Consider the following 24,817-nt stretch of genomic DNA (forward strand, 5'->3'; position numbering starts at 1 on the left):
CTAGTCCTCACTTCCCCAACAAGGACCGTGGATGGTCCAGATCCCAAGAATGCTATGATCCAAGAGGGCAATGTGGAGCTATGAGATCATCATCATCCTCAGTGTGGGGCTGTGAGGTCATCATTGTCACCTTTAGTGTGGGGCTGTGAGGTCATCATTGTCACCTTTAGTGTGGGACTGTGAGGTCATCATTGTCACCTTTAGTGCGGGACTGTGAGGTCATGGTCGCCTTCAGTGTGGGGCTGTGAGGTCACCACCTTCAGTGTGGGGCTGTGAGGTCATCATCGCCTTCAGTGTGGGGCTGTGAGGTCATCACCTCACTCACCTTAGAGGTGTTACTATCCAGCAGCCCCTGGAAGCTCACCCGGTGTCGGTGCTGAGAACAGCCAAGGACCAGGGTTCAGATACAGAGTCTAGCCAGGCATAGTGGGGTGTATCTTTAATCCCAGGACTCATGAGGTAGAGGAGAGTGGAACTCTGTTCTCTGTGAGTTCCAAACCCTTAGTGAAACCCTATCTCAGGTAAACACACACACACACACACACAAAGAGAGAGAGACCTGCGGCTTCCAGTGATGGTATTTAGACCCTAAGGGCTACAGTGGGTCTGCCCTTAAAGGAAAATTGAGACCCCCTTCTGGGTGGCCTGCTAGTTTCTCACTGAAATATTTGCTGGCGCAGGTTTCCGAGCCTAGGCTGACTCTAGTTGTGAACACCCTCTGGCTGCTGGAGACCCATCCCAGGCCCAGAGCCCTGCTGAGGCATCCTCTTGCTTCGCTCTGCGGGTGAAAGTGCTCCAGCTGCTGAGCGGCACCCACTGGCCTGACTCACATATCCCTTCCTCCAGAGCCACGCTCTCTCTCCATGCTCAGAAGCTCCAGGCGCTGAGCCAGGCTTTGAGGGCCAGCCCCCAGAGCCTGCCCCCCTGTTGCTGCCTCCCATCTGCCTAGCGAGCCGCTTATCAGGTAACCAGAGCCCTCAGCAGCGTCCACGCCTGAAACAGGAAGCTCTGCTGGGCCTGCACACAAGCTCACAAGCCGCCACTGAGAATCTGACTTAGGATGGAAGAGCAGCAGGCACTGGCGGCCTCCAAGGATGGGGATGTAGCCGCCTTGGAGCGGCTGCTTGAGGCGGGTGCCCTGAGCCCAGGCATCACTGATGAGTTGGGGGCTGGCCTGGTGCATCATGCCACCCGGGCTGGCCACCTGGACTGTGTCAAGTTCCTGGTGCAGAGGGCCAAGCTGCCCGGCAACCAGCAGGCACACAACGGGGCCACGCCAGTTCATGATGCGGCCGCCACTGGCAACCTGGCCGAGCTGTGCTGGTTGGTCCACGACGGGGGCTGCGGGTTGCAGGTAAGCTAGACTAGGGTGGCTCTATGCCTGCTGTCCAGAAGGTCTGGTCCCTGGAAGGTCCTGAGCTCTGTCTCAGTCAGAGATCTGTGCCTCTGCCTCTCACTGCCCTCCACCACCACCACTCAAAAAAACCCGGAACAAACCCTTGAACACCAAGGCCTACATCAGTCACCCTCAAATATACACAGAAAAGTCACCTGGGCTTTTCCACCCCTCCCCCAGCAAGGAGCACCTAGGGCCACCAACGATGGCCCTGCCTATGTTCAGGATCCCATCTCTGATCAGACCTGATCAATAGGACCTATTCCCCCAAAGAGTCAAGAAGTGGCGTTGTAAAGAGGTACTTTGGGCTCTCAGGATCTTGGAGCCCTGGGGACATAGGCTGACAATTGTCCTAGTGAGAAGGTTCTCAAGTCGGGTGATCATCCTGCTAGAACATGTCTATTAGAGCTACCAGCCTTGTCTCTGCTTGCATGCCTCTTCCTGCTTGGTGCAGGTAAGGGACAAAGGCTGTCAGCCATGCTGCATGCTTGGGAGCACAAGGAAGCCGTTGAGTTGGACGGAGACAGAGACACCAGCAGCATAGGGCGTAGAACTGCTCCAACCTCCACGCCCTTTTTTCAAGGGCTCTTCCAATGATCCCTGAGAGCAGAGGGCAGGCACTGCCCGTTTCCAGATTCCCTTTGGATTATGGTATCCTCAGGGAATGCCCAGGTCTGCCAGATGCCTAACACCTTCAGGAGAAATGTCTTGGGGACCACCCTGGGGTGGGATGAGGGGCAGAGGTTTAGAGGTCTCTGTCCCGGAACACCTGCAGCGAGAATCCCTGTGTTAGCTGAAGCTTTTCCAAGCACGTGCAGAATGTTCAGGGACTGAACTGATCAGAAAGGCTGGGAGCTGGAGTGGATGGGGAGGGATCCCAGTGGTCCAGCCCAGCTTCTTTCTCGGTCAAGGTGGGGATGGAGGAAGCAGGAAGGAAGCCAGCAGCAGGTGTTATAGGGTCGTCCAGGAGACCAGCCTCAGTCAGCTGGCCATGCTGGTGGTGCCCAGCCAGGCTGCCCTGGGACCTGCCTAGGCTCAGCATCCTGCTTATGTCCCGGTAGGACCAAGATGCCTCGGGTGTCTCCCCATTGCACCTGGCTGCCCGGTTTGGCCATCCGGCACTGGTGGAGTGGTTGCTACGGGAGGGCCATACAGCCACACTGGAGACACTGGAGGGGGCCTTACCGCTGCACCACGCTGCTGTTAGTGGCGATCTGACCTGTGTGAAGCTCCTGACAGCTGCCCACAGCAGGTGAGAGCCCAGAACCCTGCCCATGGAGACTGGCCACCGAGGGAGCCCGCACAGAGGAGAGGCACATGCTGGTGACCTTTGAGGCAGGCCCTGTAATTCCAGAGCCAGAGAAAAAGCAGGGGCAGAAGGCATGGATGCAGGCTCTGCATGGGGAAGGGAGAGCCTTTAAACAGAGCTGCAGCATTGCACTGGTCAGGGACCCGCAAGAATTGCACCCAAATGGTGCTTGCCTTCAGTCATGCTGATCTGGGTTCATCCTCCACATTGGAATCACCTTGACTGGACCAGCCTCATCAAATCCAAGGCCTTATACCTGACCCTTCTAGGTTTGGTGGATGAGGGAAGATAGGACCAGACCCACTGAGGCAAGCGGCCTCCAAATTTCTCTTCCCTCCTTCATTGTGTTCTGGTCTGAGCCCTTGTACAAAGCTCACCTTGTTAGAGCAAAGCAGGGCAGAGGGGCTTTGACAGCAGAGACCCAAACCCTTGCCCCTTGAGCAACTCATTCAGCTCTGAGCCTGTTTCCCCTTTTGCCAGTTGAAGCTTGTAATGGCCCCTCCATGATGGAGTAGAGGTGCCCCTCTGGGGTGAATCCAAAGTCACTCAGGGAGTTGCAGGGTGTCCGTGGAAGCAGGTCATTGCTCCCCTGTCTCCTGTGCCTAAGTGGCATGCTGGCTCAAGGGCCCCAGACATGAGGATGTAGAACAAGGCCAGGGCACAGTCAGAAGATAAATATGCTTCAGCCAGGAGTAGTCAAGAGCCAAGCCTTACTGCTAAAGAAGGCCACCTTACCCAGTCCCACTGTGGCCAAGCGAAGACGCTGCTCAGCAGATACAGAGGTTATACCCATCAGGGTTGCTCAGTGGCAACAGCAGACACTACCAGCCACAGTGCCACAGAGGCAGAGGGGGTCCCTGGGAGTTAGGGGTCCATTCTGTGTCTCTACAGGGTGGCTGAGAAGGCAGTCAAGACTGTGACCTTCCTCCGTCCAAAATGATTGATATGAGTAAACTTGACCCAGGCAAGGAAAGAAAGGAAGGATTCTGGTTGCAGGGGGTGGGGCACAGAGCGCTTGGAGGCAGAGGCTGGAAGGAATAGGGAAACTCAGACTATTTGTTCAGGGATCAAGGACAAGGACATGTAGGTCACCCGAGGATGATGTCAGCTTGGGGAAGGTCACTGGGAACCAAGAGTTCACAAAGGGTTCACACAGGCCCACGAGTGACCTGCGGAAAATCCCCCCAGTGCAGGGCGGGGGGCGCTCAGCCTTCCCGGGGCAGTTCTGGGTGCAGGCCTCACGAGTCTCCCTCCATCACAGTGGTGTGAACCAGCAGACCCGCAACGGTGCCTCTCCGCTCTACTTGGCCTGCCAAGAGGGCCACCTGCATCTGGCGCAGTTCCTGGTGAAAGACTGTGGGGCCGACGTGCGCCTGCGTGCCCTGGATGGCATGAGCTCACTGCACGCTGCGGCCGCCCGTGGCCATTACTCTCTGGTTGTCTGGCTGGTAAGAGGGCACTGTGGGGAGCAGGACACTAGGAGTCCAGGCCCTAGAGCCAGCTGGGCCTGGAAGGGAGGCTCTCTAAGGCACGGGGTAACACAGGTCACAGGTCACCCAGAGTACGGGGTGGAACTCCGAGGTGCCTGTGGAACCGCAGGAGACACAGCAGCCCCCAGGGCTCTCGGGGCCCCTTCCTAGGAGTTGGGTGCTTCCCTCGAGTCCACTCGGTGTTGCTGATTGTCCAGGTGTTCTGTCACAGATGCCACACCTGGCCTGAACCACTGGTCCATGTTCAAGCCCTGGTGCCCCAGAGCTCTGAGCCAGGCCCTCATCTTTCCCAGGAGAGAAATCCCAAACTCCAGAGTGACTGGAGTTGGGCCAGGGTGGGCCAGGGTCTTCTCACCTTCACAAAAAACCCAGCCACCCCTGAAGGAGGCAGGCACTTCGAGAGTCCACTAGCGATTCCATGGTGCCCATGAGTTGGGAGGGCCCCTCGGAGGAATAGGCAGAAGATGGACAGGAAGTAGCTTGAAGTGTACAGTGGTGGGGAGCAGGACTCAAGGCCGTTTCTCCAAAAAGGACGCATCACACTCTGGTCTGGATGGAGTGGCAAAGACGGGTGGGCGGGGGGCCTAGGTGGTGGACAAGGGCTCTATGCCAAAATTTGCCTGTGTGATAGAAAGTCCTTCTGACTGTCCATGATGAAGGCAGGGGCGGGGCTCTCCCCTCCTCTAGCATACCCTTCAGCCTCCTCTCAGGGTCTTCGTTCTTGCTGTGCCTTTCTGAGATCCCTGGGTGTCCCTGGTACTGGCACCCGGCCAACAACACATCTGGCTGGCACCATAGCCGTCATTCTCACCCGCCATCTGGAGGTTGGGTCCTGTCCGTCACCTGGATTCCCTGGGCCTGGCAGTTAGGGGGAGGAGACACAGAAAGAGCATACTCCCCCCACCTTTGGTTGGACCCCAACCACCCAGGGGTCCTAGAGGTTGTGTCACTTGCCTTCATTTCTCCTTACAGCACCTGCCCGGCCACTAGTGTGTCACCTGTGTGTGCTGCTCCACCACCCCAGTTCCCCCAGGAGAAAACCTCAGCTCCAGGCTGCCCAGTTCCCCAACACCTTTTTGTTCTCAAGGCCCTGGTCACGGCCTTGCTTGCAGATCTAACTCAGTCCCTGAGACCATGACCCTCACCTGTACTGTGTCCCAGGTCTGAGACTGGAGTCGGCTAGCCTGCCACCTGGATATCAGCCAGGGGAATGTGTTGGAGAAGCAGCCACGGTGGTGATTTGTGGCAGGGCATGGGTAGTTAATCCCCTGAGACCTTTGGATTGTGCTGAGGTGGGCACACGTTCGCCTGACAAACACAGTGGGCTATAGGTCTTGACACAGCTCAGTGGTAAGACTCCTTATCATGGAGGGGAATCTTGCCTTCGTGGAGAATACTGGTCCCATTGCCAGCAGCAGAAAGGGCAGAAACATCAGCCCGTAGCCCCTCCTCTAAGGAGCTTCCTGCTGACCCCACGGAACACAAAGGCAAGCCTAGATGCCCACACTTCAGCAGGCAAGCCCGTGGGAGAGGGGACACAGCTTTTGACGGGAAAGCCTAAGAGGACCCCAGCTGGCCCCAAGGTGCCCTCACGGGGCAGATGAGGCCAGAGACAAAGGCAGGCCACAAAGGCAGGCCACAAGGCCCCAAACAACAAGATAGGCCCCAGGCCATGTGACCAACTCTGGGCCAGAGCTATGGAGGAAGGTGCCATAGCTTCCAGAGGAGCTGAAACACCCAGGGGCTGCCTGTGCCAGCGGCCTCTCTGCCTCTCCTACTGCTGAGTGCCCATGTGGTGGTCCTCTCTTGTTGTGGCATTTAACTTGTGGGTTTCCAGAGTTAAAGTCCTATGCTCATATAACCTACCCTGGCCTGGGATGCCGTATGGGTCACAGGGCACGTGGGGCGAGCCAGCTCTGCCCTAAGACTTCCTAGGGATATCTCCACTGCCAACTGAGGATCACAGGTGGGGAGTCCCATTTCTGTTCTGAATGCCACCATCCTTCCTCCCTGAGGACCTGGCTACCCCGGGTCCATCTTCAGCTGACAGCTGTCTTCCTGGGTTCACTCACCAGGTCACATTCACAGACATCGGTCTGACAGCACGGGATAACGAAGGAGCCACTGCCCTGCACTTCGCAGCTCGGGGTGGCCACACACCTATTCTTGACCGGCTTCTGCTCATGGGTGCCCCCATCACGAGAGACTCCTGGGGAGGGACTCCCCTGCATGACGCAGCCGAGAATGGACACATGGAGGTATATTGCAATGGGGGGGGGCTAGGACTCTGAGCTGGCATTTTGTCAATGTGCCCTCGAGTCCTCCCAGGAGTCCTTTGAAATGGGTGCCTGCACTACCCTTCTATAAGGGTAAAAGGGATACGGCAGGCAGAGCACATGCCCTAGGTGCCCAGAAAGACCCTGTTCCCTGCTCTAGGGTGTGTGTGTGTGTGGTTAAAGGCTGATGTCGCATAACTTAGACCTGCTGGCCTAGCTGGCCCAGTTTCCAGGAAGGAACCTCCAGAACCCACTATAAGCAAGGGCAAAATGTCACAGGTCAGGAGGCGCTCCATTCTGAGGGCTGAGGCAGCTAGCTGGTGGCCTGTCTGGGTCTGGTCTCATGGAGGTTCCTTCTCCCGCACCCTTCCTGTGCTGAGAAACCTGAGCTGCACTTGGTCCCCTCCAGCTTCCTGGATGCCTTATGTGTTTCTGATTTTTGCCACGGTTGCCTTGCAATTCCCCAGGCAGACTGGGCTCGTCTATGGGGGTTGTCCCTGGAGACAACATGTATCCAATGGGCCCAGTGTCCCAGCCAAACAGGAACCCAGGCAAGAAAACCCCACAGAGTGCAGTCACAGAGTCACTGACAGCAATCCTGGACCAGCCTGTGGAAGCTACCCAGGGACCTTTCTCTACCTCCCTCACCTTCCAGGCAGGGACCCCTCTCACTTGCCTGACTCTCCCGCAATACCCGCTCAGCTCACTCCAGCTCCGTCCCCTACCTGGGCCAGGCGAGCCTGGAGAACAGAGGAGCCTGCCAGAGTCCTCGGGGACCCTCTCTGTCCTGTCTGGAAGGAATGCCAGGTGGCAGTGTGCTAAAGAAGGGAGTCCCTCCCGTCCCACCCTGAGGGGATCTGCTGGGCCTACAGCTGGCCACAGACACTCTGAGCTCTGTCCGCTGGTCATCAAGCCCCAAGCACACCCCAGCTCCTTTTCAGGAAAAGATGATGCAGGGCAGTGGAGTCCAGATATTATTGATATTATTTTCCCATGCAAAACTGTGTGAAAGCCCATGGACCCAGCGAGAGTAGCTATAGCTCCATGGGCTTCATGGGAAGGGGCCCACAGAAGAGCGTGTCCTCCCCTTAAGTCTTACAGAATCCAGGGCTCGCAAACATGCATGTCCTCAGCAGCTCACAGCTGGGTTCCTGCCTTTCTGCCCCCTGGCATATGAAAGCAAACCAAAAACCAGGGTGGTACCAGACACCCCTGTGGTGCACAAACATACATACATGGCAAGACACCCATACACATATAAATAAATGTAATGTGTCTGCTCTAGGCTCTGGCCTTCCCTGTAATTACTGCTCAGCTGCAGCCCTGCTTCTCAGCTGTGCCCATGAGTACTTCCTGTTTCCATTTTCAACCATCGCTGTCCCATGACAGGTGCCACAGATCAGGCTTCCTAAGACAGGGGCACCTAGGTGGCCTGCAGCCCTTGGCCTGAATAGCGGTTCCCCAGCTTAGTTTAACCTTCATGGAACTTCAAAAGGTGCCAGCATCTCACTCCACCCTTCAACTCTGGTTTTAACTGGTCCTGGGTGGGCCAGAGGAGGACTATTGCAGATTCCCCAGGGGGTGCTCACCTGTGCCCGATGGGAGGACCATGGATGAACAGTATCAGTAAACCCATCTGCAAAGAGCCACGGCATGATGTGGGCGCTCACGGGAAGGAGTGAGAGGGCTGGGTGAGGTCAGTGTGGTGGTGGAGGCTGGGAAGAGGGCAGGGTGAAGCAAGGCTGGTGGAAGAGAGAACTCATGGGCAGAAGGGCTGTAAAGCGGTGTTGGGAGGTCACCGCAGGCTGCTGTAGGATGTGAGGGCAGGCACAGTTCACGCTGTCTGAAGGAGGGCACTGTGGTAGGAGGGCAGGACGAGCATGCGTGAGACCGCCTCGGGCCAGATGAGTGGCTAAGACTATCTTAGCTCTCTACCCAACTAACTCCAGAAAGAATATTTAGAAACCTCCGGGGTACCAACTGATGCCCTATCCTGTGGAGGATCCACCATCCACTGAGTCTTGTGCCCTGCAGGGTGTGCCCACACCTTCCCTTGTCCACAGTCATTCTCTCAACAGATGCAGAACCGGAAGTGTTTGTCAGCCAGTGGGTTCTGTGGGGGTCATCCCTCTGTGGGTCCTGGAAACTCAGGGCTGGCTTGGGTGGTTACAGTGATTGGGGTGCTCTTAGGCTCATGATGGGGACAGGAATGTTGGCTCGGCCAGAATGGTCCCACACAGCGAAGAATTCACTTGCATTTAGTGGACCTCCTCAGGGCTCAGAGCTCGATCTGCAGCAGTGAAAACCGTCTGTGACCCTCTGAACGAGTGCCCTCCTCAGTGTGCCTCACTGCCTCGGTTAAAACTGAATGCGTGTGCACACACCTGGCCAACTTGTGACCAGATTGTGCTTTGGATTCCTCTCTAGGAATGGTTCCACAGTGTACACGAGGGGACAGGCACTCCATTCCGTCCCGCCTTTAAAAATGCTGCCACTGACCACTGAAAGCAATTGCTGGGCCTGGTGTTGGAGCTTTACTGGTCTGGCCCTCTTATTTTATTTATTTATTTATTTATTTATTTATTTATTTATTTATTTATTTATTTTGGCATTACCCTTGTTCTCAGCCAAAATGCCAAGAAGCGATGCTGGCTTTGTTTTTTAAACAGTCTTGTGTAGCCTAAAACTCACTACGTAGCCAAGGGTGGCCTTGAGCTTCTCATCTTCATCTTCCTGCTTTTGTCTCCTGAATGCTGGGACCTTGGGCATAAACTACCCAACCTGGTTTGTGTGGTGCTGGTGATTGAACCCAGGGCTTCGGTCACACTAGACAAGGACTCTACCAACTGAACCGCATCCCCGGCCACAACAGCCTGGCCTTCTGATTGCTAAATTTGTCATGGTTCTGCATACAGGTAAATCAAACCATCACCGACAACCCAGGTGTGGTGATGCACACTTATAATCCCAGCACCTGGGGGACAGAAACAAGAGAATCACACATCTCAAGCCATCCTCATAGGGAGACCCTGTCTCAAAAAGGAAAAACTACACAAAACCCAGCAACAAAACCCAAACAGGGACAACAAAAAAAAACCTTTTGTGTGATCTTGACACAACCATGAAGTGAGCCTGTGGCCAAGATTGCCATTCAGCTTATTAATTAAAGAGGAAGCCGTAGTTCCCGGTGACCCTGTGTGCACAGCTAAGCACAGTTGAGAGCCTTCACAGCTGGGTAGAGTTGGCCACTGGCATCTCCACCTACTCCCTTGCCCTCTTGTGGTCAGGAGTCCTGTTCAGGACATCTGAGCTGGAGGTCAGAGTTGCAGACAGAGCAGGGAACCCCACGCAAAGTCCAACGGAACCCCTGGGGCCTTCCTCCCTCTTGCTACCTTTCTCAGCGGTGCCTGATTCAGTCATCTGGCCCTCCGGTTTCCAGTGCAGGATTTTAATTATTTAGAAACGGCGTGTACGGGTCGATGCTATCACACATAGTGTTTGTGTTAGGATAGCGAGTGAGGTATTAAGACGCGCTGGGAACAGAAGGTGCAGGGTGTGCTGGGGCCGAGGCTTCAGGACAGTTGTCCTCAGCGACCTGGAGCTCCAGCTTGTCCACAGGGCAGCCTTGGAGATACCGGGGTGGATGGGTAGTTCATCATTATGTGGGTCTCTTCATGGCCTTGGAAGCATTCCTAACTTCTTCATTCCCCTCTGTAAACCTGAAGAAGCTGAGGCTTCCACAGTGGCTGGGAGATAGGGCTGGAGCCTGGGGCACAGGGGCTTTGTAGAAAGGACTGTGTGTTCCCTCCTTCCAGCTCGGACATGGGCCTCCAGCTGGGGACACAGAGGCCTCAGCTTTTCCGACAGAGGGCTGAGATCAGTGTGAAAAGCTGAAGGGGTAAGAGAAAGCAGTCACGGGGGACTTGGGGAAGAGCCATCTTCAACAGTTGTGTTTCTTCAGCTCTTAAAATCCTACCAGCTTTCTCTTTTTAAATAAAACAAACTCACAAATCTACACGTTCTTCCCACCCCGTGCAGATAGAGTTCCCACGTGGAATCGTGGGATGGCTGTCCCGCAGTCTGGTGTATCTGTTGGGGGCTCCCTCAGTGCGGCTTTGGATGGCAAGCATCCCTTCTTTTTAAATGTTTGCCTCCATATATCGTAATGTCCTCGTCAGGAGTGAGGGATGTCATCACCAGAAATAAACCGGTAGCTGGAAGTCAGCTATGGTGTGCTGTGATGTGCTGTACACCTGCAATCCCAGGGCTTGGGGGGTAGAGACAGGAAGATCAAGAGTTCAAAGCCAGACTCAGCTACATAACAAAGTCAGTCAGCCAGTGCTACAGGAGACCCTGCCTAGGGGAAGAAAACACCAAAATCTTTGTGATTTCCAGCCTTTCTCTTTTGTGTGTGCTTTAAAATGTGCGTCCCAGCCCTTGTCCATGGGAGTCCAGGGGCCTGTGTTCTGAAATTGTCCTCCTGTCTACCATGAGGGAACAGTAGGCAGGTGGGCCTTATTTCCGCTGCCTGGATTTGCTGAACTCCTAGATTTGTGCTCTGGAATTCGCTGTCGGTCTCAACCCTGGCCTCTCAGACAGCATCTCTGCCCCGCTCTGTCTCTCCTCTCCATCTGGAGTTCATGTTATACATATGCTGGACGTTACTGTCCTGCGTTAGTCAGCTTTCAATCATGGAGACTGCTTGGCTCACAAGGAGGAAAGGTTTGTTTGGCTCACAGGTTCGGAGTTTTCAGTCCACGGTCATTCTGTCTTGTTGCTGTGGGCCTGGGGTCACACAGAACGTTGTTACAGGAACTCCTGGGTTGGGGCTCAGCTCTGTGTACTTCACCTCTGTGAGAGGGAGTGAAGGAGTGAACAGGAATTAGAGTCCCAGTATTCCCACTGGCCTAAGATCCTTCTGCTTGGTCCAACCTCCTCAAGGTCCTACTGTTTCTCAGTAGCGCCACAGATTGGAGATAGATAAAGGATGCTATCCTGATGATGGCGCATGTCCGCTAGGTTTCCTGTTTCCTTCTTGGGTCTGCAGTATCTTGGTTACATTTTTTTAAAGTTACATTTTGAAATTAGCTCACTAACCAGTGTGGTTCCGTGAGGCATCTTCGTGTGTCTTAGCTTTGGTTGGCTCCACCTCTCCTCAGCCCTCCATTCTCAGCCCTCCACCCTCCCTTTCTGCTTTAACTCCCAGAATCCTGCACTTCTCGCATGCCGCAGGCATTCTGCTATCCCCGCAATTACATTTTCAGCTGGATTGTGAGGTGTCTTCCACATACCGTCCCTCATGGTTAGCCTTCCCCTGTTTCCCGCCTACCCCAACACACCTCCCTGCTTGTCTTTCAGTGCCCAGTGTTTCAATACTTTGCTTTGATTTTGTCTAGTCTGTCCCCTCCCCTGAATGTGGGTCCTACTGGCCTCTTCTGTTTGGCTCCAACCTGTGCTTCAAGTTATATACAAGATTTGAAGCTGGGTCCATGTGGCTTTTGTTATTCTGGGCCTTGGTGACCTCATTCAGTACAATTTTTCCCCCATGGGTTCCTGCTGACCCATGATCTCTGTCTAGTTCTCCTGTCTTCATTCCTAATTACAATCGTCTTTTGATGCCCTGTCTGTCATTTTCAATCTGCTGTATCAGGTATTTGCTTTGTTTGTTTGGTTGGTTTGTTTTTTGTTTTTTTTTTTAATTTTGAGACAAAGTCTGAAGCATTCCAGGCTGGCTTTGTGTTCACCATATAGTTGAGGATGACCTCGAACCTCTGATCTTCCCAGTTCCACTTCCGTGTGCTGGTATTGCACCAGCACACCTGTTTATGAAGGGCTAGGGGAAAAACTTAGAACTTTGTGCATGTTCGATCAATGCTCTGCCACCTGAACCACACCCCAAGCCCCACATCACATCTATTGCCTATAGTACCATGACTAAATCTTCATACTCCGGCTTCATTTCTCTGAAAGTCATGACCATGGTAGTTTTTATGCACCCATTTGTTGGAGTCAGCCATTTCTCCTATTTCCCCGAATTCTTCACTGCTGCTGACTGGGTGCTGGACATTCTAATTAGGGACTACTCCCTAGGTGTAATTGGAGTGACTTCTTATTGCCCTTACGATAAGAAATCATAAGGTAAAAGCAAGAACTACAAGCCCGGGTCCATTTTAATCTTTATTCCGTGCTAGAGGTTCCTGGGCCACTTTGAAGTGTGAGACAGTCAGCTGGCTCATAGGCACCCTTAGCCTACACAGCCGTTCGCTAACTAGTGCCCTACAGGCAGCTCCTGGTCTCCTTGGTCCCTAGTTCTTCAGGCTACTAGAACAGTCCTGTTCATCAGCACCTGTGCAGGGCGGGGTGGATCTGGGTGTTAGGCTAGCTCCTCTCAGTCCCCCCTCCTCTCCTGGGCTTGACCTCATCAGCCCTCACTTCTTTATCCTCTTTGGTGTTTAGAAGGCATGCGTGTGCCATCCTTCAGTTGCCATACTTCCTTCCCTGTAGGGGACCCATCTGCTCACCCATTGCTCATCCGTCCTGTTGTGGCCTCCTCAGAGGTCCAGACTTGCTCCTTGGCCATGTCTCACCAGCCACCTCAGGCTCACAGGTGTCAGCACTCAGGGCATCCTTCACTCTAGCAAAGTCCTTCCCCCACCGTTGCCGCCATCCCATCCAGGCTGCACCTTCTCTCTCCAGCACCATCTGGGGCCAAACATGGCACTCTCTCCCCTTCCTCTACACTGTCATTGCAGATCCTATAACCTCCCATCCAGGGCATCCTAGCCTCTCCTGCTACCCCGGAATCTCCCACAGTTTATCCAGCTTAGATGGCTTCTGCCTGTGCCTCCACCAGGTCTCGCGTCGGCCATGAGCTCTGAAGGGTCTGGCTTACCGACCTGAGAAAGATGCCTCATTCCGTTCTGGACGGAGTCTGTGAGGGAAAGACAGAGTAACTGGCTCTGGTTGCTGAGTGGCCAAGCCTGCAGCCAGGGAGGTGGCCTGAATGTTCCCGTTGATGGGCATGCAGTGAGCTACGTGTGTCATAGGAATATTCCATTCTCCGCAGTGCTGCCAGACCCTGCTCTCCCACCGCGTAGACCCCTTCCTGCGGGATGAAGATGGCTATACAGCGATGGATCTGGCAGACTATCACGGACACCAGGATTGCGCCCAGTACCTGCGGGAAATGTCTCGCCCGGTAAAACCTAGGGGCCCTGTCTGTCCTGGAGGACTGGGGAGGTGGGCTTGGCAGCTGACCACGGTGCTCCTTTAACCTTAGTGTCTCACCTCAGACACTTACCAGGAACAAAGGCCTTGGAAGAACCCAGCCAGTGAGTCAGGAAGCCAGGCTGCAACACTGGCCAGGGCAGGCGCTGTCATGGGAAGGTCCTATGACAGGGATTAGTCTGTGATGGAGGCTGAGGCTGTATGGGACAAGCCATGCCTGTCACGTGGACCATAGAAACTGTTTATGTCTTGGAGATGTTTCTTTAGGCTGAGCATGCTAAGGGGTAGAAGAAAGACCCCACCGAGGCTGAGATCTCTCTCACATAGCCTATCCCTCTCCAGAGATAGCAGGCTCACCCTACTCCACGTGTGACTCTCCATCCCGCCATCTCTTGGCGCCGGGATCCTTGGCTATTCCAACGAGTCCCTGCTCCCAGCAAGGACAGAGTCCAATAGTTTGCTGATTGAACAAAGAAAGGAATTTACAGAGGAGTGGGTTGGTGTAAGCAGAGGGCCAGGGGGAGGAGATAGGGGAGTGGGGCAGGCAGGAGGGTGTCCCTTGTGGGTGTTGTTTGGTGACTTGGATCTGACTCTTCCCAGTGCATCTCTTCCTACTCCACCCCCTCCCTCCACATCCAGCCCAAGGCAGTGACCATGATGAGTCCCTCCAGTCCTCGATGGTGCCACCCCTTCAGGAAGGTGACCTGTCTCACCCCTGTCCAGGTGGGGGCACTGAGGTTTAGGGGGTGAAGTCCCCCTGGGGCTCACTAGAGGGGATTCCATGTTTCCTCTCCTATGAGGACGTCCCCTCAGAATGCCAGGAACCAACTGAAGCAAAACTCTCCTTGGCTCTTTGGCCTGTGCTAGGTCCCTCGCAGGGTCACAGCCACGTTTTACTGCAGCACGCCTGATCCAGCGGGGTACAGTTCGAGGGGACCGCAAGGACTCGGGTGGGGCTCCGCCTGGGGTAGAAAACTCAGAACCTGGCATTTAGCTGTTTTGGAAGTAGACCAAGGACTATCCACTAGGCTGTGGCTGTCGAAGCAAACTCCCTTCTCTGGCTGGGACTGAGCAAGTGACAGATTGGTTTCTGGAAAGTAAGTGGGGCTGCACCTTCTGAAGCCAGGGATACCTCAACTGAACATGCTAGGCTCCTGTCCTCACTGGGATCTGCCCTGTCCTGACTAGCTGCTGAGATCAGGGGGTGGGAAGGGGGGCTGATCCTGCCTCCCCATCGCAGGAGTGCCTGCTCCCATGGACCAGGTCCCATCTAGCTTCCCAAAGTCCCTGACTATTCCCACCCCAGGCATGATGTGAATTCCAAGGCCAGAATTCTCTGTCCATGCAAGTTCTCAGCCTTCCATCTCTATAGTCTGGCAAGCCAGCCCCCCACCCTGGACCTTACCCCACCCCAGGGAAAGGGTCTCTGCTTATCCTCTTGTCCCTCTGGGCTGAGAGCAACAAGCCCATTTTGTCTTCCTGGGGTTGGTCTGGTTCTAGCTGTGTCTGCGAAGTTATATAGGACCCAAGGTATCAGGACACCTTCTTACCTGGGGACTATGGTACCTGGTACTCCCAAGTCTGCATGGAATCCCCCATGGGCCTAACATGGTCCATCCACTTCTGGTATCCCAATACCTTCCTTCTTGCTCATATGTGGGCACCCACTTAGGCCCTGCATGCCTGACCCTTGACCTCGTGGGGGCTCAGTGGTGTATATCTCGGGAAACATTTAGAACGTCATAGTTAGGGTTAGAGTTTGGTCACCATGGTGTCTTCTCGATGGTGCCTGGTGACGGATAGGGGAGCCTGACTCCGCCACTGCTAGACTTGTCCCTTAGGCCTCCCACCTCATGTGGGAGGGACAGGCTGTCAGCTGCAGGCCGGCAGCAGGGGGAGAGCGCCTGATGCAATATTGATGGAAACGCAATATGCAGAGGTCGTCTGCGCTGGCTCTCTCCCGTGGGCCTGAGGAGATGGTGAAATCCATTATTCCCCGGACACCACTGTCCTGTCCTGAGCTGCCCCCAGGGGGCCTGTGGGCCCAGGAGAGGCAACCTGAGTGCTAGGCTGTCATTATTGTCAAGAGCGGTCCCCTGAAGGGTGCACCTGAAGGGTAAAGGGATGACCACTTCATATCAGGGCTCTGTGGGACCTTCTCTGCTGAGTGTGGGGCCTGCATGGAGTCCTGGGGAAGTTCAGGCCTTGCTTCTGCCTGGATCTCAGTGTTTCTCTACACAGCAAGAGGCTGGGCCTCCTTTTCTAGGTAGGACAGAGGCCCTTTGGTTACTGAGGCAGTAGCCTGCTGCCCACCCCTCCCTCAGTTGGTTGGTAGCCTGACTCCCTGGTGCGGGAGTCTGAAGCCTGTTCTGGAAGAGTCCGCTATTCACTGCAGTCCTGCACGATATGTGTGCAGACCGCCAAGCCCAAGGAATGCAGCCCTCACCCCTTATGGTCTAGGTTGCCCTGTTTGCCTACCTTCTACTCACGCCCACCAGTGTAGTGCTGGATCCTCTTGGGCACATGGTCCCAGCCTTGACTTCTTCATCCTCAAAGCAGGTCTGAAGACCTTGTCTGGGGGCAGAAGCAGCATTCCTCTCCTGCTCTGTCAGGATGGCCGCAGCTCGGTCACCCTCTTCTCGCTGCAGGGAGTTCCGGGACTCCTTCACAGACCTGTGGGAAGACTGGGGCTAGAGAGGGCTGGGGACTTCCCTGGACAGAGTCTTGTCTGGGGCGGAGCGGAGGTGGCTGCCCACAGTAATGGAATCTCAGCTGCAGTGAATGGTGTCCAGCTCCGTCTGAGGTCATGATTTTCTCAGCCCGGGTGGCATTACAGGCCTGTAACCCAGCTCGCCACAGCTGCTCTCCATGACTAATGCATGGCAGGCTCAGTAATGCTCAAATCTCACCAAAAACAAGGAAAGAGGTGGTAGGCGATGGAGCCACGGGGACTGTTACCCTCAGAACAGCTGTCTGGGGCATGGTATGTCCAGCCGTTGGGACCAAAGGATGGAGTCTGGCACCTCCCCGTTTCTATACCAAGGATTCCCTCAGGGTCCACAGCCAAGACTGAGAGGCAAGGATGTGGGGGTTCCTGCTGCCTGGAGGGCACCATCATTATTAGGCTTCTTCCTGCCCAGCTTCAGAGGGGTCAGCGCTAGTCACTTCCTATATAGGTCCAATCAGATGTCCCCATGATGCCACACCTTCTCCAGCCCACCTGTAGCCATGACTTGGGGCTCACACTGGCTGCCCTTTCTTGTGCAGTGGTGAGGAGGGCCCAGCGCCCAGCCAGCTCAAGGTCCTTACTCAAGCTTTTGGTCTATTATTCTAAGGCTGGAGTCAGTTCTCCCAGACCAGGCCAACATCCCACCTGTTTTGTCCTAACGTGAGGAGTCAGCTGCCAGCCCCACTAAGCACGCCCCCCCCCGATCTTTCCTGGGTGAGGTGGGCAAGGGTACCTCTTGCCCATCCTCTTGACAGTAGATTGAATGGCAGAGAGAGGAGCTGAGGCTCCCACACAAGGGTTCCCTTGCTCCCAAGTCCCACCCCAGTTGATATGCTAAAGGTCCAGATGGCTGCCATGTCCTCAGTGGGCTGGTGTTTCAGCCAAAGACCCCTGAGCCTGAGCACCCCATATCAGAGTGAACAACATTCAAAGTGTCCCTATCCTATGGGGTCACCCCTGCCACATCCCTCAAGGGTCAAGCTTAGCATCTTTAGAGACATTGTCAGGTCCAGGAGCAGTCCCCAGAGCCTGTGCTGCCCCTCCCTCAACTGTGTGCTATCGTCAAGAGCCCCTGAAAAGTCTCTTTCCTCCACTGTGTGCAGGGAGAGGTACTGCAGGTCGGGCTCCTCTGGGTAATGTCAGGTCCTCCACCTCCCAGAGGTCCACCCCGGACCTCTGTTGTGGAGCATAAGGCTCCATGGTAAGGGATCCCACACCTGGCCCCAGCCTGCTGGCTACCTGACACCTTGGCCTTCAAATATTAATGCGATACCTCCTACTTTGGGGGGTACAGCTGCTACAGCCCCTGACAACTGGTACTGGGATAGCCACGGCTCCCTGTGCTCGGCTGCCCCGCATTTGCTTCTGAGAGCCAACCAGGCTGGAGCAGGCAGATGTTCCAGCCCTGCGGTCCCACGTGTGGGCTCCTGGGATTTGCAGACTCCCGGGATAATTGAGGTGCACAGGAGGGTGTATGGGGCTCCATGCTGCTTTCGTTTCTCTATTGCCTGGTGAGCTGAGGGTCTTGGGTGGTGTGAGACTAAAAGACAGGATGGATTCACCTTGACCATGGGTGAGGCGTGGCTCAAAGAAGCCAAAAGTTTGCAGGTTGCCACATCACGGGGTGTGGGCAAAGGCCACCTCTGCAGATGTGGGTAAAATTTGATGGCAGATACAGCAGATCTGTAATCCAAGCTACAGCAGGAGTCCCAGGTTCCTGGCACAGACCCTGGCTCTGGGACATGTGTTCTGAATCAGGACTGGTTCAAACCAGAGATCCTGTTCTTCTTGGGGCAGGAGTGGGGTGGGGTAGGGGCCTTGCCAGCACCATCTTGGAGGCCTGACAGTTAGGTTGGCTTCTACTGTTCCCTGGAAGGAAGTGCCAGGGCCTAGGTATGGTGGGGTGGATGCTCAGAGGGAACGCTATGTGTGTCCTGTTAGCTGCAGGCAGAACCTGGGCATCTGGGATGCCAGGAGGGCATTGGTGTAATGTTGGTCTGCAGAACTCAGGTGCCTGCCGTCCTAAAGACAAGATCAAGAAGTCGTCCACATTAGCTCTTAGCCAAGAGGCACCAAGCCAAGCTTGGAGGGCTTGGAAGGACATGGGGGAGGCGGACCAGCACTCTGCGGGCCTCACATCTCTTCTTCCTAGCCAGAACCAGTAGGAACAAGAACCCCCAGCTTCTCTGGGTCAGGAGTGGCAGCTGAGACTAAGTAGGGCTGCGCTGGGCTGCCCATTCAGGTCAATGGCTCATCCAGTGGTCAGGGCCTGAGGACAGCAGCGTGGCCAAGGGTAGTTGGCCACCCAACCTAAACATGGAGGGGCTACCTTTCCAGTCTTTTATGGTCCTGTTTTGGTCTGGTTTGATCGCTGAATGCAGGTCCTGGCTTACACCCCTGCCTGAGGTATATGGTCCTAGACACTCAATCCCCACTTAGGGACTGAAGAGAATTTTAAATATCCCAACTTGCCTCTCTGCTCAACCAGTATGTCTGTCCTCTTAGGGGCTGGGCAAACCAACCAATGGTGCAGTAGTTTGGGGAAGGGTGGGCAGCTCCCTGAGACAGCAGATCAGCCTGAACAAAACCTAGGGGTCTTGCTCAAATTCCCTGGACGCTACGCAGCCTGGGGTCAAGCCCTGAGATCATTGCTCGCAAAGGGACTGATGGGCTTGCAGGAATCTGCCACTGCCCTCCCTCTCCTCATCAGTTCTCACTGAATCCCTTGTCCCCAAGTTGTCCTCATGCCCCTGTCAAGGGGAGAGCCAGGTGAGTCTCAGGAGCCAATCTCAGCTCCAGGCAGGCATGTGTGCCTGCGTGCGCACCTGCTCCCATCTGGGTGAGGCTGAGCGAGGGGAATATAGGTCACCCAGCCTCTATCCCTGGAGTAAGGCTGCTTGCTCTAGGGGACCCTGAGCTGGAAATGCAAGGGTACAGACCGTTGGGACACCCAGTCACCCAGCATGGGTGGGCAGGCAGACACAAGGGGGACAGGGTCCTGGGTCTCCCTCTTGCATACTTCTCTTCAGGCCCTCTCTGAGCTACACATGTCCCAGGAGGTCCTCCATGCTTGCCCAGAAGAGCCAAGACAGACCCATGTCCAGACTCACCTGAGTCTCCACTGACCAGGCCTGTTCACCCCCAGGTGCCACCGGTTTTGATGACACCCCCACCCCCGCCATTTCCACCTCCTCCACTCTTGGCTGAAAGGGTCTCCATGGAAGATGGAAGAGGAGGGGACGCGGGACTCAGCAGGCCCCCGTGTGAGTGCTGGTTTCCGAAGAGCTGGTCTGGGCAAGGAGTGGAGGGCGCCAGGACCCAAGTGGAGGGACTTTCTCTTAGGAGCTAGACTCGGGTGACTGAGCACATAGGGTCATCCTTCGCCCTGGCTTCCTTTGTCGTCTCTGAGGTTGGCATTTTCTATCTTGGGTACATTGTCATAGTAACCCAAGCAGAAGTGAAAGCAGGTAGTCTCGGTGGGACCCAGGTCAGAGACCTCAGCAGACCAGTGAGTATCCTTAGGAAGGGTGGGAAGGGTGGGCAGGGTGGGAAGGGCCTGCCAACTGCAGGTCAGCACCTTTAGAGGACCGTGACCACCCCTTATCAAAATGACGGGATGGTATAAAAATATCAGCAGATGCCACATGCAGTGAGCTTTCGTTTTGACCCATGGGCAGGTTAGAGCTACATGCTGACATGTAGGAGTTTGCGTCTGCCTGTGTGGGTAAATGTGTCTGTGGGATCAATGTGTCTGTGTCTGAGTGCATGTATCTTCATGAGTGTGCAGGGAAGTCTCTATGTGTCTGTGTATGCACTCGTGTATCTGCACGTGAGTGTCTAAGCATGTCTGTGTTTGTGCCAGTGTGCGTGTGCCAATCTGTGTGTATGTATGTGTCTGTGTTTATGTATGTATGTGTCTGTGTTTGTCTATTTGCATGTGTGTTTCTATGTGTGAGAGCATGCTTGTGCCTCTTTTCTGTGTGTGTCTACTGTGTGGCTGTATGTCTCTCTGTGAGCATGCATGTATCTATATGCCCTTATGTATGCAACTGTGTGTGTGAACATGCATGTGCGCGTGTGTGTCTACCTATGTGTGTGTCTGTGTGTTGGTCTACCTGTGAGTGAATGCTTCTGTGTGCCTGCCTAGGAGGTGACACAGAGGTTTCTTGCTCAGGGTCATGGCACGGTGTATGTTTATAGTGCACAGGGGACAGGGGTAGTAAAAGGACAGGTTTGGGGGTCTGGCAGGGCTAGTCTAGGTCCCTGGACCTTCAGATCTTGTAGACTCCTAGCTCTACCCAGGCTGCTGGAAAGTCAGGAGGGGCTATGGTAGACAGAATCAGGCAACATATAACCTTTCTAGGAGGCCAGGCCAGGGCAAGCCTTCTTAAGACCTCTATGAGAATTCTAGTGGTAAGTATTTTACCACTGACCACAGGGGGACTTTGGGGGCAGGACTGCAGGGTCCTAGTGTCCCTGGAAGGGCAGGGCTGTCCTGGATCCAGGAGCCCCAGGCTTGGAATCTGCTCTCCCCTACTCTTGCCCTTCCGAAGCCCCTCTGACTCCAGCTGTCTTCGGCAGCTGTAACTCTCAGTCCAGCCTGGCCTGGTCAGCCTGTCTCAAGGGAGCCAATGGGCTGTGCAGCCCCTCTGAGGGTCACCACCAATCTCCCAGCTGCCCTTAAGGTGAGTGTCTGCCCTTCACCCCCCATCTCTCCACCTCGAGGCTAACACATCCCTATGTTATTTCAGCCCAGACAGCTCTGAACACCCCGAGTTTTGGGGAGTTGAGAATCTTGGGGCAGCAGTAGCCAGGCCCCATTACAAGAAATACAAAGTCATTCTCTGTCATCCCAGGGTCCTGACCTCTGCACTTAGGATTGGAAGCTACTGTCACAAGAGGCAATCAGACACATGCAGGAAGGTTCTGGAGCCTGCTCCTCTGCAACTTCCAGCTAGTCCTCCCTGCCCACCCTCACTTTTCCAACCCCACCTTTCCCTGGGTCCCAGAGGACTCTGAAAATTGTCGAGTGTAGCTGGTCCTCTCAGAGCTCACAGCTCCACAAAGGCTCTCTAAGCATTGCACTACAGAACTGGTGGCTAGGCTTCGTCACACAGACTGTTGTTTGTTTTTAAGCATCATTTTTTTTTTTAACCTTTCCACATTGCATGCCGTAGGTAACCTCATCTAGGCCATGGAAGACCACACCTGCCCCTGCTCCGCCCTCCCCACCATGAGAGAGGAGGGGGAAGCACATCCTCACCCTCAGGGCCTCACCTGTATTAGACTAGAGACTGGAGCAGTTGGGGAAGCTCAGGACATGTAAGCTGCTTGTTTCTATAGGCGCCTGAGATGGAAGCCCGGGACCCCCATGATGGCCTGGCCACTCTGCAGCTGGATAGGCTACCTTCAGGAGACCTTGATGTGCTGGTCCCCACCCAGGATGAACAGGGCCGGCCCATCCCCGAGTGGAAGCGGCAGGTGATGGTTCGGAAGTTGCAGGCACGCCTGGGTGCAGACCATCTTCCAGAAGATCAGGTGCCGCAAGAAGGAAAAGGGGAGGAGCCGGAGGTGCTGCGAGGAGGGGAAAAGGGAGGATCCAGAGGAGGAGAGCCAGGCCAGAGAGGGCAGAGCCTTAAGGAGGAGGAGGGCAAAGCTCCAGGAAGTGGGGGGGAGGGAGAAGGTGTTGTGGGGAAGGGAGTGGGTGGTGTGAGGGAAGGGGGAGACCTGAGGAGATTGCAGTTGTCTAGAAAGCATCTGTGTCAGAGCAGAGAAGGGGCTGTGATTTGGCCTGGGCTTTCACCGGCTTCTGGATACTGATTAGACGAGCAGAACTAGACTCTTGCCCTAAAGGCTTGGGAACTGCACTGTGTCCAGGTTTAGAGCTGAACTGTCCCCACGGCACAGTCAACGGGGACAGCCGGCAATGGTTCTAAAGCCACGCAAAGTAGGAACACTGTTGCACCAGTCACATCTCTCCCGGGCGCAGGCTCTAAGGATTCCTGCCTGCTGCAGCCTGTCTCGACAAATGTGTCTACTTCCTGCACTTCCTGCCCCGTCTTCAGAAATTGGAGGCACAGCGGCAGTAGTTGGTGTGGGGGGGAGCTGCAGCCAGGAAACCACTTGGAATCCACGAGTGGGCTAAGGTTGTGCAGAGACAAGAGGCTCTGGGATATGGAGAAGGGTTGCTAAGGGGTTTGGAGGGATACCTTGCACAAGGCAGCGGTCTCCCTGCTGGCCCCTTACAAACTCGACACTGCTTAGCACGATGTTGTCCATCCCTAGGCTCGTGAGGAGGCAGGTAGGGCTTCTCAGGGTGAAGTGAATGCCTGGGCGTCTTGACAGTCAGCACCAAGAGGTGTGAGGAGACCATGGGGAACAGGCCGTTCTCCCTGTGCTCTGGGGTAATCTTTCCCTAGGCTCCCATTCTGTAAAGCCAGGGGAGGGCCAGCTGCTGTCCAAGGGCTAGGCTATGGGGAACCAGACAGAGCGCTAATGAGAATGAGCTGTGGTGGTTTCTAACCCAGCCTTCCTGTGCCCAGGACCAGAGTCAGAGCGGAAGTTCGGGCCCCACCCCCGCAGAACAGGCGACCTGGAGGTACTCGCAGACGCACCAGGCTATCCTGGGCCCCTTTGGGGAGCTGCTAACAGAGGATGACCTTGTCTACCTGGAGAAGCAGATCAACGACCTGCAGCTCCGGCGCCGCTGCCAGGAGTATGAGAGTGAGCTAGGCCGGCTGGCAGCTCAGCTACAGGCTCTCCTGCCCGAGCCCCTGGTCAGCATCACCGTCAACAGTCACTTTCTACCCCGGGCTCCAGGCCTGGAAGACGAGGAAGCCCAGGTCCTGGCACCTGAACTCGAAGCCTCAGCCGAGCCAGGGAAGGTCGAGCCCAGCGGGCAGCCGCTGCCCTTCTGGTGCAGCCATATAGGTCGCCTGGTGCGCAGCATGTCCCTGCTGCTGAAGGGCATGAACGGGCTAGCACAGGGAGAGGAAAAGCCGCCCGTCCCCGTCCCGCAAGACCCGGACAAGGATGCCATAGCCGGCCCACCTCGAAGCGAGGCCCAGCGCGAGATCCAGGAGTGCGGGGTGTCTGTGCGGACGCTACGGGGGAACTTCGAGTCTGCACCGGATCTTCCCTACGCCTCGAACTCCGGTCCTTGTGAGATGGAAGGGCGGCCGGGCCAGTGTCTGCGAGGCTGCTGGTCGGTGCCGCCACAGCCCCGAGGTGAACCGATGAGCGGGGAGTCCCGGTCAGGCGACACGGAGGAGGCCAGCGATTCTGGCATCAGCTGCGAGGAGGCCCCGTCAGAGGCTGGCGCGGGACCGGGGCTGGACCTGGCCAGCCTGCGCAAGGAGCGCATCGTCATGCTGTTCCTCGGCCACTGGAAGAAGTCCGCCTACACGCCCGCGCTTAGGACGGCCGCCTGCAGGACCTTGGAGGCCCAGCGTGCGCGATCCAGGGGCGCCGGGGCCACCGGTGGCCCCCGGTCGCCCTCCCCGCCGCCCAGCGATGGTCCCCGGCTCGGTCACCTGTGGCAACAGCGCGGCATCATCACCCACCTGCTGGGCACCTGGAAGGCCATCATGGCGCACGTGCCCGCCCGGCAGCTGCGGAGGCTGAGTCGCAGGGCGCGCGGGCCCCTGTCCCCCGAGCAATTCCTGCCGCACGTGGATGGGGCGCCGGTACCCTACAACAGCCTCTCGCTGGACCTCTTCATGCTCGGCTACTTCCAGCTTCTGGAATGCGACCTGCCGGCCGAGGAGCGCAAGATGCGCCACTTACTCTGCTTCGAGGTCTTCGAGAACCTCGGTGCGCATGGCTGGGAGGCAGTGCGCGCCTTCCACAAGGCGGTGACTGACGAGGTGGCCGCTGGACGCCGTTCCTGGTCTGACGGCTTCGAGGACATCAAAGCCCGCTACTTTGGTTCCAGTCAGGGTCCAGCCTGGGACATGGAACCTGGCCGCAAGCTGGGCCTGACGACACTAGGTTCCTTGCCCCACGCTGCCCTCCCTGGCAGCAGCCCCGAACCTGCGACCCCGAGGCTAGGGTCAGACTCTCAGCCGGGCAGCTTCAACAGCGGGGACATCTGTGGCTACATCGACCGCAGCTTTGCCTTCTGGAAGGAAAAAGAAGCTGAAATGTTTAACTTTGGAGAATGACCTGGTGAAATAAATGGGACTCTGGGGGTGGGGTGGGGTGGAGTTGGGGGGGGGGGTTTCTCTTTTTCATTCTCTTCGTTCCCTGTGAGTCACACGAAGTGGGCATGGTGTTGGCTGACTCCAGTCTGTCTTCACGGAGACCAGAGGTCTCTTAAGCCATGGCGTCCATCTCTTCTGCCTTGTGGTCAAAATCTTTGTCATTTGTGAGCACAGGCTTCAGCCCCACCAA

The 24,817-nt window shown here is 55.7% G+C and overlaps 1 protein-coding gene across 3 annotated transcripts; it reads left to right on the plus strand.

Annotated features, from left to right (window-relative positions):
- Positions 1 to 1,005: 1,005 nt before the first annotated feature.
- Espnl (espin like) lies at positions 1,006 to 24,817 on the plus strand. Of its 3 annotated transcripts, none has more exons than XM_087904514.1 (9): positions 1,006 to 1,354; positions 2,458 to 2,648; positions 3,967 to 4,153; positions 6,271 to 6,453; positions 13,538 to 13,669; positions 19,572 to 19,689; positions 21,008 to 21,111; positions 21,770 to 21,964; positions 22,969 to 24,817. In XM_087904514.1, exons 1-9 carry the CDS (start codon positions 1,061 to 1,063, stop codon positions 24,586 to 24,588), a joined length of 3,024 nt encoding a protein of 1,007 aa, XP_087760640.1. In that variant the 5' UTR covers positions 1,006 to 1,060; the 3' UTR covers positions 24,589 to 24,817. The 3 variants fall into 3 exon arrangements, with proteins under 3 accessions (XP_087760640.1, XP_087760667.1, XP_087760692.1); XM_087904541.1 differs by having other exon boundaries at positions 22,975 to 24,817; XM_087904566.1 differs by having other exon boundaries at positions 19,572 to 19,687; positions 21,021 to 21,111.

Source organism: Myodes glareolus, chromosome 1 (assembly GCF_982192425.1).
Source record: "Myodes glareolus chromosome 1, mMyoGla1.1, whole genome shotgun sequence".
NCBI lineage: Eukaryota > Metazoa > Chordata > Mammalia > Rodentia > Cricetidae > Myodes > Myodes glareolus.

What these genes read in the sequence shown, in the direction of transcription:
- Espnl (XM_087904514.1), top strand. Translation starts at nt 1,061, where the DNA reads ATGGAAGAGCAGCAGGCACTGGCGGCCTCCAAGGATGGGGATGTAGCC. An exon ending in CCGAGAATGGACACATGGAG is followed by an intron (nt 6,454 to 13,537) that starts GTATATTGCAAT and finishes CATTCTCCGCAG; the next exon opens with TGCTGCCAGACCCTGCTCTC. An exon ending in ACCATCTTCCAGAAGATCAG is followed by an intron (nt 21,965 to 22,968) that starts GTGCCGCAAGAA and finishes TCCTGTGCCCAG; the next exon opens with GACCAGAGTCAGAGCGGAAG.